General features: G+C 43.5%; 1 protein-coding gene across 1 annotated transcript in view; it reads left to right on the top strand.

Annotated features, from left to right (window-relative positions):
* The window catches only part of gpc1b (glypican 1b), a 69,360-nt gene that overhangs the window by 25,428 nt on the left and 24,700 nt on the right, over positions 1–19,232 (top strand). Inside the window, exon 3 of the mRNA XM_008284418.1 lies at positions 15,587–15,745. Within this exon, the coding sequence (XP_008282640.1) occupies positions 15,587–15,745 (159 nt within the window). The remainder of the gene's footprint in view (positions 1–15,586; positions 15,746–19,232) is intronic.

Raw genomic sequence — 19,232 nt, forward strand, 5'->3', positions numbered from 1 at the left:
ATGTAGTTGTTCCAACGCTGCCTTTGTACAGACAGAGGGCTTGTAATTGGTCAAAAGTGGAGGACCTGTGGGAATTATTCACATTAGCTTCCAGGGTATAATTTACTCGCTTTGCCGCGGTAAAACTCTAACTTAACTCGTTTCATAATCCCTGACAAAAGGTCTGTTTTTGGCGATCTCTCACTTCGGGCACTTTACTGCTCACCTTTGTACCAATTAAGGTCGAACTGCTTCAGTCCCATTAAAAATTGAGAAATCCGGGTGTCCTACAACTTTTAGTGCTCTTCATAATTCATTCATAACCAAATAACGGCTCGTATTTCTGCCGTTCCGTAACGCCTAGTGTGCACACTTCGCCCATTTCCCTCAACCTTCCCGTCACTAAAGGTTTCGTTACAAAATATGCACGCCATATTTTTGGTGTCAAATACATATCTTCCTCATTTCGTCTGAGTGTTGCAGTCTAGACTGACCTTTTAGAATAGAGTTGCGTATCAGTTCCCAGCCCTCCTGGGTGTAATTCCCCTCTCAGCTGTGGTAAAGAGTAATTTGCTGTGGTTCTCGCTGATCTATCTGTGAAGAATGCTTGGATTTGTCTGAGTGGAACATAAATTCTCAAACTACACATAATCTATCCGCTGTTTCGTCAGCAGTGAGCGAACTAATGATTTTTTTTTTCTTCTTCTTTCGCATCATTAAGCTTCTTCCTGCACTCAGAGGGTCGTTGTGTGACCGGTCAGCCTCGCACCTATCAAGTGTTAACCCAAATCCAGCAGCATTTGGAGTTTCGGCGATCAACAGCGGAATGTGTCGGCTCTTAAAGTGTTGTTTTTTGTATCTCTTAGTTTGACGGAATTCAAGTGGTCCAGCCTGACCCAGTCTAAATAGATCTTCTTCCAGGAAATGCCTTTATTGTTGTTCCAGTAAAAAATGATTACACCATCATAAAAAATTTGTAAGGAGGCCAACGAGGCTCAGACACTGGTAAAAACAAAAACCTGTGCTAACACTAGCAGCTAGAAGTTTCACATAATTCTGCATTTGCTTTCTTTTAAGGGTCATGCCATCTGCTTTATTTCATAGTTGTACGCAGCAAATCGCTATTTTTATTTAATTCAACGTTCAATTGAAGCTGCGTGTACAGTAGTGTTGAAAGCGCATTAGTCTTTGCTTCTTCCCCCCTCAGTCACAACAGAAGGCCATTTACAGTGAAGTTGCCAGTAATTATGCACAGCTGTGTGCAGTGCAAACACAGGACAGGATACAATGCTCACTACTGGGACCATGTTACCATGACGATTGCGTCTTCATACTTTTTTTCCCCCCACTTTTTTCCATTTCTGTGGAAGCACCTTACAAACCTTTTTTTTTAATTTAAAATCCTCAAAAAAGCCCTGAAATAACAGGTCAGAGGTCACCATTTATGTAAACTCAACCAAACTAAACCTCACTTTTGTGTATTGCTAACAACCTGAAGGTCAGGTGACTCAGCTTCCCAAAATGCCCCGTTCTTTTTTTTTCCCACCACATGCACAAAAGCACAGCTGGAGTGGTTCCTCAGTCATTATGTGTGAATGGTCAAGGCCCACGCTGCTTTGCATCATGCGGGAGATGTGTGACATCAGGGATGGTGGCCTACATAGAACAATGATTTGCTGGCCTGGTTTCTGAAATTAGCTACTGCGGTGAATGGCGCTCTGTGCTGTTTCATGGGGTGTCATTGTGGTTTGTTGACAGAACGGGCTGCTTGGAAGCGCGGAGGACAGCGGAGACCACAGACTTAATAGCTCCGACATTCCTCAAAACATCTTTGTCTTGGAATTTCTGTTGCTTTCCGGTGGTTTGTGTGCCGAATCCGAATATCTTCCTCCTTCCTCCCCAGCATCAGTTTTCAAGAAAATGACTCTCTCTCTCTCTCGCTGCCCGTTCGTCATGTGACTTTCATGTTTCTGTTTGTTTTGCCTTTGAGTCTCTCTGCCTGGCTGTCAGCTAGTCGTGTCTATCCGTCTGTTGTCAAGACATTTTACTGACTCACAGTGACTAGAGGCCTGACGTGCTAGCCTGTCCTGACCTGACTTCAAAATAGACAGCTTGGCACGCACGCCATGCGCACACAACATCCCCCCAAAAAACAGGGCTTTCCTTGTACAGCGTTGGTTCCCATGTCAGGCCCTCTTTCAGATCAGGTTTTTTTTTTAATATGACTCACTGGTTAATAGATGCACGAGCGCGTATCGTTTCAGAACACTCATCGAAAGCCCAGAGCCATCTTCATAATGGTTGTCTGCGGAGTACGCAGCGCCGTCTTTTGATTCACTGATTAAACGGAGCCTGTTGGTGTTTAGCGCATTGATCTGATTACGGTTTGATTGTTTACAGAAGCTGCCTCTTCACATAACCAGTAACTCGTGCAATTTACTTCACATCAATCCAGGGTTGCCACCAAATGACAGATGATGATACCGTTTATCTTGATTTATATTTAATGTAGTCAAATACCATAAAATGATCCAGATAAGAGGAACGCCCCCCCTCAGGTAAAGACTGTTGTCTATCCTCGGTCGTAAATAAAACAAGCCAGTGTTTGAGGAGCTGGGCAAGTGTGGATCTGCTCTTTTTTGGAAGCCCAGATTCCCTGGCCAGATTCCCAGCCAGAGGCGAAGGAAGGAAAAAAAAAGGGGGAAAGAGTGTGAAGGAGGGAGAGGGAGAGATGAGTGAACTCAGGGAGGAACTGAGAGGCTTGTCTGTGCTTTGATCTGATGACTGAGGCAGAGAACGTCAGTCATATTTTCTCCAAGCAAAGATCTATAATCAGATCACCCAACATTTAATACTTAACTTAGTCATTATTGGGGATTAAAGATGATCTGATTGAGGATTTGACAGCGTTTTCTATCTGGCTTTGAGGACGGTTGGGTGGGAGTGGCAGGGGTTGGCTACGGCTGATGATTGATGGCTTTTCGCGAAGGCCTTTGTACCGTGGCAGCGCGCAGAAAGGAGCTGGATTAAATAGTCGAATTGCATTCAAGAGTCCCATCATGTGTGACATTTGCGTTCTATTAAAAATGAATTTCTGTTCATTTCCATCCAGAGAATGAGAACGAGAGAACAGGCTGTTTCATTCTCTCCGTCGAGTGGAAGCGTGAGTCGGAGCACGTAAATGCGGGCGATCTAAGTGATGTAATTATTGTTATTATTATTTAGCAGCCTGTATTACCTTCTTTGTAGCGTGATTGCTGCACTCCAGTAAATCTCTCACACAGGGAATCGGGGGGGGGAAAGACCAGGATTTTGCTTAAAACGCACTGTTCTGTAGGACCGTACAGACAGAGCTGGTAAGAAAGCAGTCAAAGGTCTAATAATATCTGTGTGTGTGCAACTCCCCTGCAATATTGCAGATTGCAGATGAAAAGCTTCACAGAGACTTCTCTCTGTTATGTTCCAGTACAACACCTCTGCTTCTGTTTCAGCTGCTCGTCAGATTGCAATCTTAAGATATCATTTATGCTTCCTGGTATCTATTTGTTCCGAGGGTACATAAATAACGTATAGAAAGTATTTTAATAATTTATAACGACAGCGATTGTTAAAGTCACCTGTCGATCATCCGGCGTCGTCTTTTATTTCTTTTTTTGCAGCTTTCGTTTTGAATATATCTTTGGTTTCTGTTCATCTTCCCAGCTCTTTTTATGTACTCACCTCCCCATTTTTTCACTGCGCACATCTCTCTCTCAGCTGCATCACCCACCACCCTCTGTGTCCACGTCTGCGAATCAGTCCTGGCTGAATGTGTTCTAGCTCTTGTTGCTTTGACAGGCCCTGACAACTGCAGGTCAGCTTCTATCTGTCAGCGTCTCTACCTCTGAGCAGCGCGGGGCAGAGGGGAACCGGCTACTTTGTTTGTTCTTTCACCATCAGGAGACAATCTCGGCCGCAAAGGGAAGCTTGCGAGTGTATGAGAGCAGAACCGTGAGCCCCCTCCGTCTGGCACACAAAGCACGAATACCTGCACACGGCCGCACGCTGTTCCCGCCCGCTCTTTCTTCGCCCGTCTAAGTGCCATTTGCCACTTGAAATTAATTGTAGCGGCAATTTTACATGTTAGTGTCATTCTTGGAAAAGGAACCCGTAGAGTTTCTTCATGTTTCTCTGGTAATTTGCTCGCTCAGGTCCTCATAACATTTCGAAACGACGGACTATTAAACTGCCACGTTGACGGACTTAATGTGAACGCTGTGACACACGCCGACGAGCCACAACATTAAAACCACCTGACTAATGTTGTGTAAGATGCTGCCAAAACAGCCCTGACCTTTAAACATGTTTATTGTTTTTCGTGTAAAAGGATATTGAATTTTTAATCAATGATAAAACTTAACACACCTAATAAAGCATATTTGTAAAGAACATGTGCCATTAAACCTGCATTTATCAATCTAATAGTAAATACATGATTATTAAATTATATCATTATAATGTCACATGACAAACTTTTATTTGCACATCCAGCAGTGACTGTTTCTGTTCAGAAATTTAATTTAATTTTAAAAATATCTGTCTCATCGGGTATAAAATGCAGCACTATGTTCAGTAGCTCGTCATTAACTTTGACTGTTTCCTATTAGGTGCTGAGCAGATAACGTACGGTGGGTTTGTAGATAGAAAAGAGGCTTACATCAGCTGTAGGGCCACAAAAAAAAACTAAACAATGAGCTACAAGATGCTCAAATAATCCACAAAGCTGAAGGGAACTCGTTGGTTTAAAAAAAAAAAAATTCTCTGGGCATCTGACACCTTAACACCACACATAGTCATTATATCTTTTGTTAACACTAACATTTTAATTAATGCAACTGCAAACAGGATAAGATTTTCAATTAGGAGTATCTGATTGTGTCAAAGAATTCTACGCATGAGCGGAAAGGGAGTCCTTTTTCTCCCTAAAAGCGCCAGTGGTCAGCAGAGAAGTAAAAAAAAAGAAAAGAAAAATCATTAAACGACAAAATAAACCTATTAGCCTTGTTTTCTGTGCAGCGGCCATGTTTCCTAAAAACAATGATCCTTTTCAACTAAACTGCATTTTCAATTACATTTGAGGGGAAAAGTATTTTCCCCAAAATTATGTTGCAAATGTGTTTCTACTCAATGCATCTTTGTCGTTTGTTTTTTTGTTTGTTTTTGCTCCATCCAATGGCACATGAGATGGACAGGGATTCGTCACCGTGGTAACCCAGAAAATAGAGGATAACATGTTGTGAAAGGGTTCATTTTTTTTTTATGAACAATGTAGTTTTGGTGCCTAAATCCAACCAAACAAGAGTGAAAACAGAATTAAGTCTGAGAATAATGGTCCCACATGGGATGCAAATCACATCCTCCGGGGTGGAAGTCCTGTCGCCTCCACCTCCCTACGATCTCGTCACACAGACGCCACGACTCTTTGAAACTCGCTTTCTACGATGTCGTACCCCTACTTTTCATGGAGAACATTTCAAAAATGTGAGAACGTAGTTTACTCGAATATAATTTTTGTGACACAGGGATGTTCTGTGAAAAAAAAAAAAAGCCTGAGCTGTTCTTGTCTGGGAAACCGTGAATGCCAGAATACCTGACGCAGCCTCATTTGAAGCCTGCAGTGTTCCAGGTTTACTAGCATCTGTTAGTCCTTCCTCATCCTCCCTCATCTTTTCTTTTTTTTTTTCGTCGAAGCTCCTAGACTTCATTGCAGCGTGCAGTTACACAGGAGGCAGGAGCGCCTTTTTTTTTTTGTTGTTTTTTTGTTTTTTCGTCTGCATCTTGCGACAGGATGTTCTGTCTGATGTCTGTCAACTGTTGACACTTACTGTCAAAGACCTTCGCTAGATCATCAGTGGAATACTCACCCACACACGCACTCCAAAACAACACACACATTCCTCCATATACTCAGAAATGAGGTCAGCTCCCTGCAGCGTATAGTTACTCCTTTTATTCTGACATGGTCTATGATACAGTTAGTCTAAGATGTGCTGCAGCAGATACACATCAACAGGGTAACTTTTCCGCAGAATAACTTCTTCTACTGGTTTCTTCCTCTTCTCGCTTCCCTCATTTTCTGCACACGCTGACATTCAGTACCCGAGTAAAGGCAGCAGCAGCACAGCTCAAGTTAAGGCATGCCTGTAACCGGCAGGAGAAGGCTGGGTTATAGGGTGTAACTAGGACAGCATGTGTCTGTGCTGCCTGTACCGTATATTGTTGGATGTGTTATTCTTGTTAAGTCTGTGTAAATTACATTCTCCTGCATTCCAGGTCAGTCCAATTTAATTTCTGGCTACACACAAAGTAAAAAAAAAAAAAAAAAGATGGTGGGAATGGACAAAGAGTGGAGATGACACTTGAAGAAGGCAGGGCACGGTTGGGCAAGTTGGCAGGCTGGTGGGAAAGCTGCAACACAACATCAGCCTTTTTGACAGCGCTTTGACTGTACCTGCTAAGCGAACGAGACAGTCTGCTGCCATCATTTAATGCAGCTGGCATTCACAGTCTTTGGTTCTTCGCCGGCCGCTGCTGGGACTTGTGTTTGTGTCTGTGAATGGGAAACAGAGAGGGAGAGAGAGAGAGAGGCAGCAGGACAAAGACCAAATGTTTTTTTTTTTGCGCATTTGTGCGTGCGTGTCACTCCGTGCCTGTCCCGTCCGAGCGCAACAGTCCAGCGCCGTTTCTCAGGGCTACGGCAACTTAATTACAAAACCTGTTGTAATCCATCATGTTCCTTATAAATCACAGCTCCCCCCTCGGAGAGCTGCGACGGGAACCGGGATCCCACACATTGTGTCCCGGCCCAAGTTGCAAAAATGCTGCAGGCGTGCAGGCTGCATTTTCATCCGCTCGACTGTGTGAAATAAAGTCTTGGTTTGTTTCTCTTTCACATTCTCTCTTAGAAATAGCCTTGCCTTTATCCGTTTTCATCTACAAACAATGACATTATCAATGTTATCCCGTATCCCAGCATCTGGTTCGTATCTGTTACTCGGGGAGATGATATAAACCATCAGCGAAACAGGAAAATGATCCGTAATGGTTTTATTCGTTTTAAAGGTCGCTCTGCTTCAAGCTGGCTCTTTTTACCTTTAAAGGCGTGTAATTAGGGCTTTTTTTTAAGGTCAAGGGGGGTTTTTTATTTTTCTAAAGCACCTGAATAGTGTATTCTTTTGATCTTTATAAAAAAAATCCATATATTTCTCGCGGGGTGTGTTAAAGAGGTAGAAGACAGTGTTGCAGAGGTGAGTTATCAGTATCTCAGAGCTGGTGCATGAGCAGAAAAGTGATAAGGTCCACACAAAACAGTCCCTAATTCATCACTGTTATACTCTTCTTTTGCACCTGTAGGGTTGTAATTACATCAGTCATGTCCAGAATTGTTTCGTCCTGTTGTCTCCTCTGACATTCTCTTCAGTCACATCCCCCTTTCTCTGTTGCCTCCTCAGTCCACTCCATTTCTCCTCAGCCATTTGTTCAGGTAGACTGACCACTATTAGAGGTAATCACAGCCGGAGCTATTCAACTCTAACTGTGTAATCTTTTCCCCACAGCCCACATCATTACACTATAACACTATCCATTTAGTCATTTAGTCTCCTGTTGTTGAAATGAGGAGCTGGTCAAACTTTTCTCAGCCAATTAAAATGAATACGCTTCGAGTCAAGTGAGGGAAAAAAAAAAAAACAACAAAACACCTGTTTGGTCTGCTGCTTCAGTGGTATCTGTATAAATGAATAACCGTCTGGTCAGCGAGTGCAGATAGCCGGCGTGGGCTTTTAAAGAAAAGCAGAAGATCAGCCGACCTCAGTCCAGTAGTAATGCGTTATTAATGTGTTGTGTGGCTGCCACCTCGTCTGGCTCGAGGAAGCTATTTATGTGACTTTCTGCTTGGCTCACATTACCACACTGGTGGTCTAGGTGAAAGCCTGCGGGTCACTCTGTGCGGCTATGGAGCACAAAGACGGACAGACAAGAAGGCATGCTTATTTGACTCACAGCAAACAGGCATGCGGGGTGGTAGCTGGTAGACAGGGCCCACAGTGTGCGTCTGTAATGTGCATTTGTCCGGCTGGCATGCGAAATTTCAGTGTGTGTACGGCTGGTGGATCAGACATGTCAACCCCTGCTGCCAAATAGCCCCGCTGTACTTCATCTGTTTAACCCTAATCCGCCGTTCGGGTGTTTGCGTGGGCGTGTGCGCATGTGTGTGATTCCTGGTGCTCCATGGGTGTTTTCCTTGGCACTGGCAATAATCCACCTAGCCGCGGACACACACACGCGCGCACACACTCTCGCCAATGACTGGATTAGGCTGCTAATCTCTCAGATCCCACAGCATGTGTGCGAGTCCATGCTCGCGCGCGTGCTACGACGCACACATTGTGCATTGTCGTTTGAAGCGGCATCGGTTATGCAATGCCAGTCATTACCAGGAGTCATCGCCCATGGCAGCGCGGTGGCAGACATGCCTTTTTGTCAAATGTGCCTCAGAAGACCAAATGTTAATTCCTATATTGTGCTCATACTCGTCTGAAGCATCAGGGCCAAAAGCATCAGGCTAAAGGAAATAAATCCTTCTCTAGTTTGGTTCACTCTCTACTCTAGCATTGAATCCCCCTTTTTTTTATTAATCTTGTGCTAATGCTAATTTGTAAAAATATCATAGGCCTTACTCATACCTTGACTTAAATCTATAGTTTCTATAAATTTATCAATTCTCCTGCAACCCATGCATGGATTTATGGATGTCAGCAAGCAGTTGAAATCAATAGTTATGCAATATATTGTGATGCGGACGTCAGTAGAAACTAAAATCTTGATAGATGTCAGTAAGCAATAGGATGTAAATTGCCAAAACATAAAAAAGTGACACCATGAAAACTAGAATTTGCTTGGAGCAATTTGATGCAGGCAGTGTTGATGGTGTTTCATTCATTCGTTCAGTCAAAAATGCAAAAATAAAGCTTTGGAAGTGAAGGTACGTGATTGAATGACTTGATTTCTGAGCTCAAGATTGAGATCAAACAGCCTTCGCTATCCCAATTCTCTCTAGGAATTCAATTTTTATTTTTATTTTCAAAAACAGGCAATAGGATTTTTTAAAAAAAACAAAAACTGTGTCCTCCATTGCCTAAGATGAAACTGTGTAGAATAGATGGATGCAAAAAGTCCTCATGGTCTAAAATCTAGACAGTTGGGATCAACCAGTAATCAGACTAGCTGATTATCAGATCCAATCTTCAGCACTTTTCAGATTATCACTATTTTCCTAATTCCAGGATTCTTGATTAAATGATTTGATGAATACATTTTTCCACTCTGGCTGTGATGCCTCTCTCTATTTGTAGTCACCACTGTGTGGCCTTGAGCATAGCTGCATCCACACCTGACTGGTTATATGTCGCGAGTAATAGCCTCTCAGCACTCGACCAAACATGCGGAAAGTTCTGCTTTCTGAATACATGTAAAAACACAAATATGCAACGGCATTTCAAGAAGTCTTGCCTTCTTTTACAAACTTTGACTCAAATATTTTCATTTTTACTTCAGTTCTAAATATTTAGTTCTCAGTCTCCTTCGTTGTCAGTATCTGTATCGGCCATGAAAAAAAGACAAATAATTGGATTCCTATTACACAGCAGTTGCAATGGTGAAATAAAATCATTAGAACAGTGAAAACATGCAAATTTTATTCAGGAATTGACAGGTTCTGGAGGTCTTTTTTTTTTTTTTTGCTGTAAAGCAATATTGTTCTCTGCTGGCTTTTTTTTGCAGCAGCAGATGTCAGAATTAAGAAAAGGTACACAGTGTTAAAGGCAAAAGAAGAAGAAGAAAAAAAAGCTTCTGCAGACAACAATGAGGAAAGAATATGCTATGGCCCAATTTCCCACCAATGTGAAGGACAAAGAAACCGAGGTTTTGAATAAGCTGCAACGGGTGGGATGCCCAAAAACCCTTCATGAGCACAGTGAATAGTCTGAATGGACCGGCTTAAAATTGCATACGGCGTCTCAGTCGGCACAACACCTTTGCAGGTGAACACATTTCTGGGACGAATATTGCATCTGAACACAAGAAATCAATGAGATTGTCTGGAATTGTGAAATAAACTGCTCCCGTGTGCGCGGCCGACACTGCGAGACACATCTTCTTTTAGATTTCTGCTGGCGCGCAGAGCAGAAAGAAACTAATCTACACTGAGTAGTGACTCATTAACGGTGACCTAACCGGACAAGACCAGAATTTTGACTTCTTCTCTTTTGTTCACAGACTCCCAGACCGACGCGATTTAGAGTCATTCCTAATTTCCTGTTGCCCTCGTGTTTCCCACCGTCTCTAAAAGCCTCTGACTGTCAGTCTCTCCCATGCTTTATCACAGTGTGCGCGACCTTATTCTGCCTTCCCAGATTGCTGTTTAATAGGAGCCTTCCTCCCTGGTGAACAATGATAAGCTAATGGTTGGGGAATTGCTCACTATTTAACAGCCCTGTCCGTCAAAAGAAAAGGGAACGGAGTGATGGAGAGCTGTTTTGGGGGGGTTAAAGTTCCCTTAATTTTGCCCTCCCCTCATGAATAGATTTGTGTGGGTGGGAAGTGAATGTAGTAATTTTTTTAGGAGAGGCCAACATGATTGGCTTTGCTACCTCTGCACTGATTGGCCTCACAGAAGGTGGCTGATTATTGCAGAACACCTCCTCTGTCAGTTTAAATACATTCGAATAGATTTTGAGCAGCATCTCTGCACAATCACTTTAAAAGCGTGTTAAAACATTTATATATATACATGACCACATTTTTTTCAAGTTTGTCGTGCATTCCGTAGGAAAAAAAAAAAAACAGGACCAATCGAGACGCAGTGAGGGGAAGGCTGGAGATTGGTTATTATAAGACCAAATCTCTAATGTATGAGAAGTGGTTTTGTGGTATGTAATGAAAGCATGTTTTTCTCTAAGTACAGAAAATGGGATGTGTCTACTATTATTAGTGCAGAAAACCGGACGTCTTAAGCATTAGCGGCTGTGTCTGTTGTGGCCCTTTAGATGCTACTGTCGGAGCCTCCCACTCAAGACTGACCTGTCCTCCTCTGCTGATTACTCTAGTATCCTCTGGCTATGAGACTGAAAGTGTGTGAGCGAGTTATAGACAGAGGGGGTGTAGGACGGAGTGTAAAAACAGAAGAGACATGTCTGCATGTTAAGTATATATTTACTCTAGATTTTAAATGGGAGTGGGTTAATGTCAGTCTCACCCAAATAGACACACACACTCAGATGGAACACACCGATCCATTTGTAACATCAGCTGACTATTAGGTTAGCCAACTGGAAACACGACGCTCTGTTACAGGTGACCTTTTCCCGCTGTAAAGCATATGTGTGTCCTGGGCTGTGAGAGCGTTCCTGCACTTTGCAGATGTTGTGGGTGTCTGTTGAAAATCATCACCATGGTTATTTATACAAAAAAAAAAAAATGGACTGTTTCTCTCTGGCTGCATCTGGAGACTTTACACCTGCTTTTTTTTTTTTTTTTTTTTGCTAAAATGTCCTTCAAAGGGAAGACAGCAAGCAGATTGCACAGGAAAGAATGGTCACAGGACCTATAATACACACTAAAACAAGACCAGGCATTTAAATGGCCATCACAGGGGCTGGCAGCTGAACCCAGAGAAGTACTGCATACTATACCTCCATCAATCTTCCCTCTTGTTTTTCCTTCTTCACCTTTCCTGTACTCACATCTTTACTTTTCCCCCCTTCTCAATCAGCTTCTTATTCAGGCACACTTACTCCAGGTCCAAACTCCGATGCGGTGCGTGGGCGTGCGTCACATGGCGGCCGGTGAGAGGGTGCTGAGAGATGCTCAATGTCATCCTCTCCTCTGGTCCGCGAAGCCCGTTCCCCACTTTGGTGTTTGAAGAGGAGAATTGCCTTTAATTGCTCCACTTGAGAGTCGGACTGGACGAGGCACTTATGGAAACCTGGTTGACGTATTATCAGCGATAGATTCTTGTTATACGAAGTTTGACGGGGAAAAAAAAAAAGAAACAGTGGACAGAAAGGAGGGGAGGGGGGTTACGCATTGATTAACTCGGGTTACAACTACAGTAAAACGAGGTGAAAGGCCTGCTTGTAATCATTGAGCCGGCGAGCACAGAAGTCAGTGGCTTCGGCGACAGAAAGGATGACGGAATCAATCCCATCGACGTGCGCGCTGTGCCTATAGACTCGCCCCGAGCTGAGGTTCTGCCAGGTGCATGCTAATGACAGCATGAGAGGCATTAAATCATTAATCCAGCACTTATGTGTGTTTACTGAATTTGCATATGCCTTCGTGCGAGCCATGTAAAGCTGCGTGATGTGAGCTGACATTTCGAGACTTGTCAGAGTATTAGAACGTGTAAACCGTACATGAGGCCGACTCTCTGAAATGCGACTAGATTTCAGTCTTCTACCAATGGAAAGGATGGACAGAAAGCTTGGAATGTGTCGCTTTCGTGCACCTAATGAAGCGCTGATTTCTTTCGCTGTATGTTGCAGACAATATTTGACTGTTACAGAGACAACTTGTGTCTCTTTGTACCTCTTGTATAGTAAAACTTTTGCAATGTTGCTGCAAAATAGATTCAGTCTTTCAGTCATTTTTAGCGTTAATGTGTTCAAATGGAGCTGCAGGGTGGCGCAGTTGGTAGCACTGTTGCCTCGCAGCAAGAAGGTCGCCGGTTCGCGTCCCTGTGGGGGCACCGGAATCTTTCTGCGTGGAGTTTGCATGTTCTCCCCGTGCAGCGTGGGTTCTCTCCAGGTTCTCCGGCTTCCTCCCACACAGTCCAAAAACATGTTGAGGTTCATTGGTGATTCTAAATTGTCCGTAGGTGTGAATGTGAGTGTGCTTGGTTGTCTGTCTCTAAGTGTAGCCCTGTGATGGACTGGTGACCTGTCCAGGGTGTCTCCTGTCTTCGCCCTAAGTCGGCTGGGATAGACTCCAGTCTGCCCGCGACCCTAATGAGGATTAAGGTGTATAGATAATGGACGGATGGATGTGTTCAATTGTCAGAGGCCTACAAACTATCCCACTAATCTTGAGTTTGTTATTCAGATTTTAACATTTATCTGGCATCAAGTAGCAAAAAAAATGCCATAATTGACTATAACACCAACAAATCATGACTGTGTGCATGCGTGTGTGGGTCTACACGCATGTGTCCATTTGGATTAGAATAAATCTGAGCGATGTGCTATCTGATCAGTGCCGTGCAAGAAGATCTCAGAGGGCTCTGTGAGGAAGAGAAGAAAGGAGTGACTGATGAGGTGGGAAACTCAGCACGGCAGTTAGAACACTTTTCAGTGTTAGGTCTCTGAGTGGGAAGGTAGGCGACTCTCTGAGATTCAGTTCCTCATCAATGGAGGGGAGAAAGTAGAATGGAAACTACCTGCAGTATAAACAGTGCATGACGCAAAATGCAACCAGTGGCACGCTAATAATAACTCACAATGGAGATGTTGGCTTCTGTGATATAAACTGTGGCTATTTTAACCTGCATATTTAGCGCTCCCACTGGAGCCTGACCGAATGCATTATTGGAGCAGCACAGTGCTTCCTTTTGCTGACATTTTTCAAGAACAGTGAATGAATAGAGCGTATCTATAAGACAAAAGATCACACCTTATCCCAGCTGCAGTTTCTTAATAATATAAAGCATTCTAGCAAAGACGTTCATTTTGTCCTCAAAATACAAGTAGATTTAAGAATTTCTTTGCAATAGGACAATGGTGTGAAGTTGTTAGCTGTACCTTGACATGTTTCGGCGTTCCATCTGTCGCCTTCTTCAGAAGTGTCATCTGACGTGTGTGACATGTCTTTATCAGCTGACACTTCCAGTGGGTGTGTCAGCTTGGCCACACCTACCGCCGTGCTGGATCCGGGAATCCATTGAAATCAGGAAGCGAGGCTCACACACAATCAATAGAGATGATGGAGCGTTCCTTCTATCCCACACCTGGGACGCTCTGCTCCAGAGGCGGCGGTAGGTGTGGCCAAACTGACACACCCACTGGTAGTGTCCGTTTGGCCACACCTATGAAAAACAGCTGATAAAGACACACAGGTCAGATGACACTTCTGAAGAAGGCGACAGATGGAACGCCGAAACATGTCAAGGTACAGCTACCAACTTCATACCATTGTCCTATTACAAAGAAATTCTTAAATCTACTAATATAAAGCATTGGTTGAAATGAGCAGCGGCAGGGCGGTTAGTCAGAGAAACGAAATAAAAATACAGCAATCCACAGAAAAAACGAGTGTTTCAGTTTTTTAGAAGTCCATACAAATACAGTTGGAAAGGAGGTTTCCAGAAAAATCTCTCTGATTGCAAAAATAGAGGGGGAAAAAAAATCAATTCCAACTTCCACTATGCCTACATAACCAGCAGCACACTGAGCAAAAAGATGTGACCTCTACGCTCCTTGGGGAGCTCTGAACTCGTTGCAATCCCGTCTGCATACTCGTTGCTGCCCTTTTTAATTTTTCTCTGTGTGCTTTTGTCTGTGTGGGTGCATCAGAAGCTGTGATAAATATTTTTCATGATTTGCAAGAAAGCAGCTTCGTGTTGTCTTTATTGTCTTTGCGTTAGAATAATATTTCCTTTTCTTCTCAGCACTACCTTAAAGTCATTTGTTGTACGTAGCTCTATGTAGTACAATGCATCCTTGCCTTTTGATCGTTGTGTGTCTGTGGGAATTTGTGCTGTGTGTGTCTGAAAGCGGTAATAGTGGGGAGGAATCTTCAAAAGTAATATCAGTTCAAACGCCATAGATTATTTCTACTCCTGACCTACTAATGAATGTCACTCACATGAATTTTGTTCCCTGTACGTCTGGTTGCATTGATGGGAATGATGGAATTTCCATCTTACGTAATTTGTTCTGATTTCCGCCGCAGCCTGACTGCAGCTTTAATCAGCACTGACAGCCCTTGTTTAAATTCTCTCATATGGCATTTGGTTGTGTGTGTCTGTTCATATGCACACACACCCAGTGTGAGCTTATAGATCCTTTCTACCACCCTGTTATTCTGGGTTTGGTCTATCTGTGTGTGTGTGTGTGTGCGCACATGTGTGCAAATTTATGCACAGGCATGCGTGTCAGGAGTGCTCATTAAAACTGTATGGGAGTTGATGCTGTACTCCTGCACCACTGCTCCCATTGCCACAGAGTTCACCACATCTTGCCAGGTAATCAGGCAGGCGAACACATGCAGCACTGCCTCCTCGGCTGCCAACAGTCTGGGTTTAGGCCATAAAAACAGCTACTGCAGCTAATTCAGTCCTGTCATGTTCATACTCACTGTTGAGTATTTTATACAGCAGCAACACAGGGACTATTAATCTCAGTTTTGTTGCTGAGCGCTGGCTGGATTGATGGAACCTGTCATTGCTAATGCCACGTTTCTTGTCCTTTTTCTTCTTTACACCCCCCTTCTCTCCTTTTTTGCTCTTTCCCCCACCACCACCACCTCCTGCTCCCCACACTTTCTTCTGCTCTGTCTCGACCCGTCCCTCCGGTAGGGGAGCACCTGCGCATCTGTCCTCAGGGTTACACCTGCTGTACCAGCGACATGGAGGACAACCTGGCCATGCTGTGTCGCCGGGAGATGGAGGGGCTGCTCAAAGACGCTGGACGATCCTTACAGACCTCATTTGTGGGACAGTACAAAGCCTTTGACGGTGAGTGTTTGTATTCTCGTTGGAAGTGTGTGAGGTGAGTGAGAGGATGGGAATGTGGACTGCACATCTGTGTGGTGTTACTCATTTTACGTTTTCGCTCTGGACGTTCTCAACTTGCACGAAAACGCAGATGTACACACACACACACACACACACGCACAATACGGATGGACTGAGTAAAAGTTATTTTATCAGACAACCTGCAGACTGATTCACAGCAGATTAACCTGCTGTCATGCTTTCAAGTTGTAGCTTATTCAAGTAAAAGTAATCAAGTCAAAGGTCAAATCCAATGTTGCTTGTGGGACACTGCTGCACATCATTGGAAAAAAACTCATCAATGCTTACTATATGTCACACAACACAACTGAAAAAGGCAAATACGGCTTTATTATACATATAATATAGACCTTTGATCGCTTATTGGTTCAAAGATCTTTAAATTATATAAGAAAATTAAGAAGAAATCAGTTTGCCATAAAGAAAAACGCCACTTTTATCAAATTAGCTACAAACATCACAGTCCTGCCTTTGTTCCTCCGTGTGCACTTTTATTTAAGACGCAATGAAATTCTCTTTAGCCGTTTCTGCTCTTTAGTCTTCAAAAGTTTAGAACAGACATAAGATCAAATGACTGTCGACCTTTGACCATCAAAGTCTAATCAATTCATCCATCAGTCCAAGTTAGCGTTTGTTCTGAAATTCCCTCCAGACATTTAGGAGATAATGTATTTATGAGCATTGAATGTTCGAAAACATATCGCGTTTGCAGAGTTGGAGATGAGCTGGTGTGCTTGAGCTGCCATAAGTGAGGACGAGTGAGTGGAGAGAGAGAGACAGGAAATGCATTATTTTCATTGCTCTAAATATGTTTTTTTTTTGATACACACTGATGGGTATTTAGGGGTTAAATGACCGGAGACTGACTCGACCATTATAAAAAAAAAACATGCATTAGAGCAACAGCCTGAATTACTCAATCTGCTCGACACCATTAGAAAATCTAGAATAAGTTCTTAATATTGCGAAATAATACCAGCTCTTAATTGCAATGCTTTAAGTGTGAGAGATGGAAAGAGAGAGAAAGCGAGAGCGGGAGAGAGAAATTGAGAGGGATTTTTAGTGTTAGAACATTGGCGCACCAAGGCAATTATTTGTGTCTAATGACTTGCTCCAGTTAATAGAAGGGTGTCTCTGTACTCCACTTGTTCCCCTTGGCCAGTCTGTGACAATGGATCTGTCAGCTGGAGCTCTGAGCTTGGCTAGTTAGCTTGACCTTTTCAGATCACAGTGATTAGTGGCTGAGAGACATTTGTTTACTCTTCTTCAATCGCTTTGTGTCCTTCTTTCTCATGGCCCTCTTTTTTCACTCAGGGTGCTGCTGCCAAAGGGATACAGTCACCCCACCAAAGCTAAAGTACACAGACACATAACAACCAGTCCAAGACATACAAATTTTCCCCAAGTTAGTTTATGTCATCCTACAGTTCTTGAACTTTCCCATTCTTCAGGGCTACACCTCATTTAGCACAGCAGAGCTGGTAAACAACACAGTCTGCAGACACGTACATTCAAGCAGCACTCAGCTGCAGCTTCTAAACATTCTAATGATTTGCATCCAGAAACTGGTAGATAAATACACACAGAGGCACGCATCGCGAACGTGCTAAGTTATGTTGCCTCACAATGAAGTGATTTGGAGCTTGTTTTTGTTTGCCTTCGCTTGCCAGACATGTTGTCACAAATTTCCTGATAGCTGCTGTTGCTTTGAAACTGAAAATTAATTAGATTGTTCTCTTTTTTTGTTGTTGTTGTTGATGGCAAATCAAGCCACATTTGTACATCCTCTCCTCTTCCCTCCTCTCCAACTCTGCTTCAGCTTTGATTTTTATCCCTGTTTTTCCACGTTCCCTTATCTTACCCCAACTGAGCATCAGATGGGGACCGTAGAGCCGACAGAGGGAGAAGTATGTGTGTGTGTTGGGACCTCGAGGTCTAAAAACCATCTGCTGTAGGTTGCGTCCTCAAAGGGAGCTGAGTGATAGACTGGGGTTAATTGGACCATAATATGTTACATTTGCTGCCACATGACCAGCAATTTGGCAGGATCCAGCCTTTTTTTTTTTTTTTTTTTTTCTTGTCGCTAAAGACATCCTGTTATTAGCCTTAGCTGTTGAAAAGTGGAAAATAAGACAAGCTACTTCTGTTTAAGGGTATGGTTAAACCACTGCTGTTGACTGAGCCGTCATTCTTTAAGTGTTTTGAAAGTGGATCAAGGTTCATGAAATACTCTGCAAGGTTAAGGCAGGTATACATAAATGGAGGGTTAAGAACAGGTGAGGATTTGCTGTTTCCGTGCCAAGACTGGAGAATAGCTTTTGGGTTCGCATGGCCACGGAACAGTGAAGTGACATTGTACCATGCTTCCAGTCGCTGCACATCTGGCTGTGTTTAACAGGGTGTGGGCGAGCTAGCGCCATGTGGCTAAGTGTAGGGTGTTACTGTTCCAGCCCAGTCAGGCTCGGCCTTTTTAAGGTCCAGGGACTTTGGAAGAAGCACCAACCAAGCCACAGATTAGAGGACTTGCGTGCTCACATGCAGCTGGCTCCCGGGCCGAGAGTTTGTACACTGTATATATATATGTGAGCATGCAAGTGTGTGTTTATGCGCGCGTGAGTTTGTAAGTTTGTAATTTGGCGTGTGTCACTAAGTGAGTGACTGAAACGGATTTGTGTGCCGCATGTGTGTGTGCGGTTGGCGAGGTATTCCGCCGCCAGTTATGATGCGTAAGAGGTGGAAGCTAAACAATCGATTACGTTAAACAAATACGCAACACGTAATGCAGAGGAAAGAAATTAAACAGAGGAATTGGGTGAAAGAGAGGACGAGAGGGAGGAAACAGATGGAAGGGTAGAAAAACAGGGACACAAAGACAGAGCAAGGACGAGGGTGCGGGAGGGTGGTAGCCAGAAAAGAAAGTGAAAGAGGTAAACAGAGAAAGAGAGAGATGGGGTTACGTAAGGAAGTGAGAGGGAAAAGGTCAGGGAGGACATACAGAGAGTGATGGCACCAAAGGGAGCTGTGTGTTAGATGGCAGCCAGGTGTGTTAGACAGACGGAAGCCTTAAAGCTGACAGGTGGTGTTTGGCCTAATGGTGCCATCAGTGACATCTGGATATGTGAGTGCAGCCTCTTTGTGTGTGTGTGTGTGTGTTCAATTGTACTGCTGCCACACACCCACAAGTGTACTTTATATGTGTTTTGTATGAATCAATGCTTGTTTTTACTTTTATAAGTTCAACTTAGCCAAAATTCATACTTGACTTCCTGTTATGGGAGTCAAAGCTGTGCGTGTAGCGTATTGTCCCGCATGATTCTGCATTCAACCGCTGACTCCTGTCTTGACCGTGTTGCTTTCAAAACTGCTCTAAAGCTTCTCTTGTGTGGGCACCGACTGAAGAAAAGGTCAAACTGCTACGGGGCTTTTT

Source organism: Stegastes partitus, unplaced genomic scaffold (assembly GCF_000690725.1).
Source record: "Stegastes partitus isolate 25-593 unplaced genomic scaffold, Stegastes_partitus-1.0.2 Scaffold358, whole genome shotgun sequence".
NCBI lineage: Eukaryota > Metazoa > Chordata > Actinopteri > Pomacentridae > Stegastes > Stegastes partitus.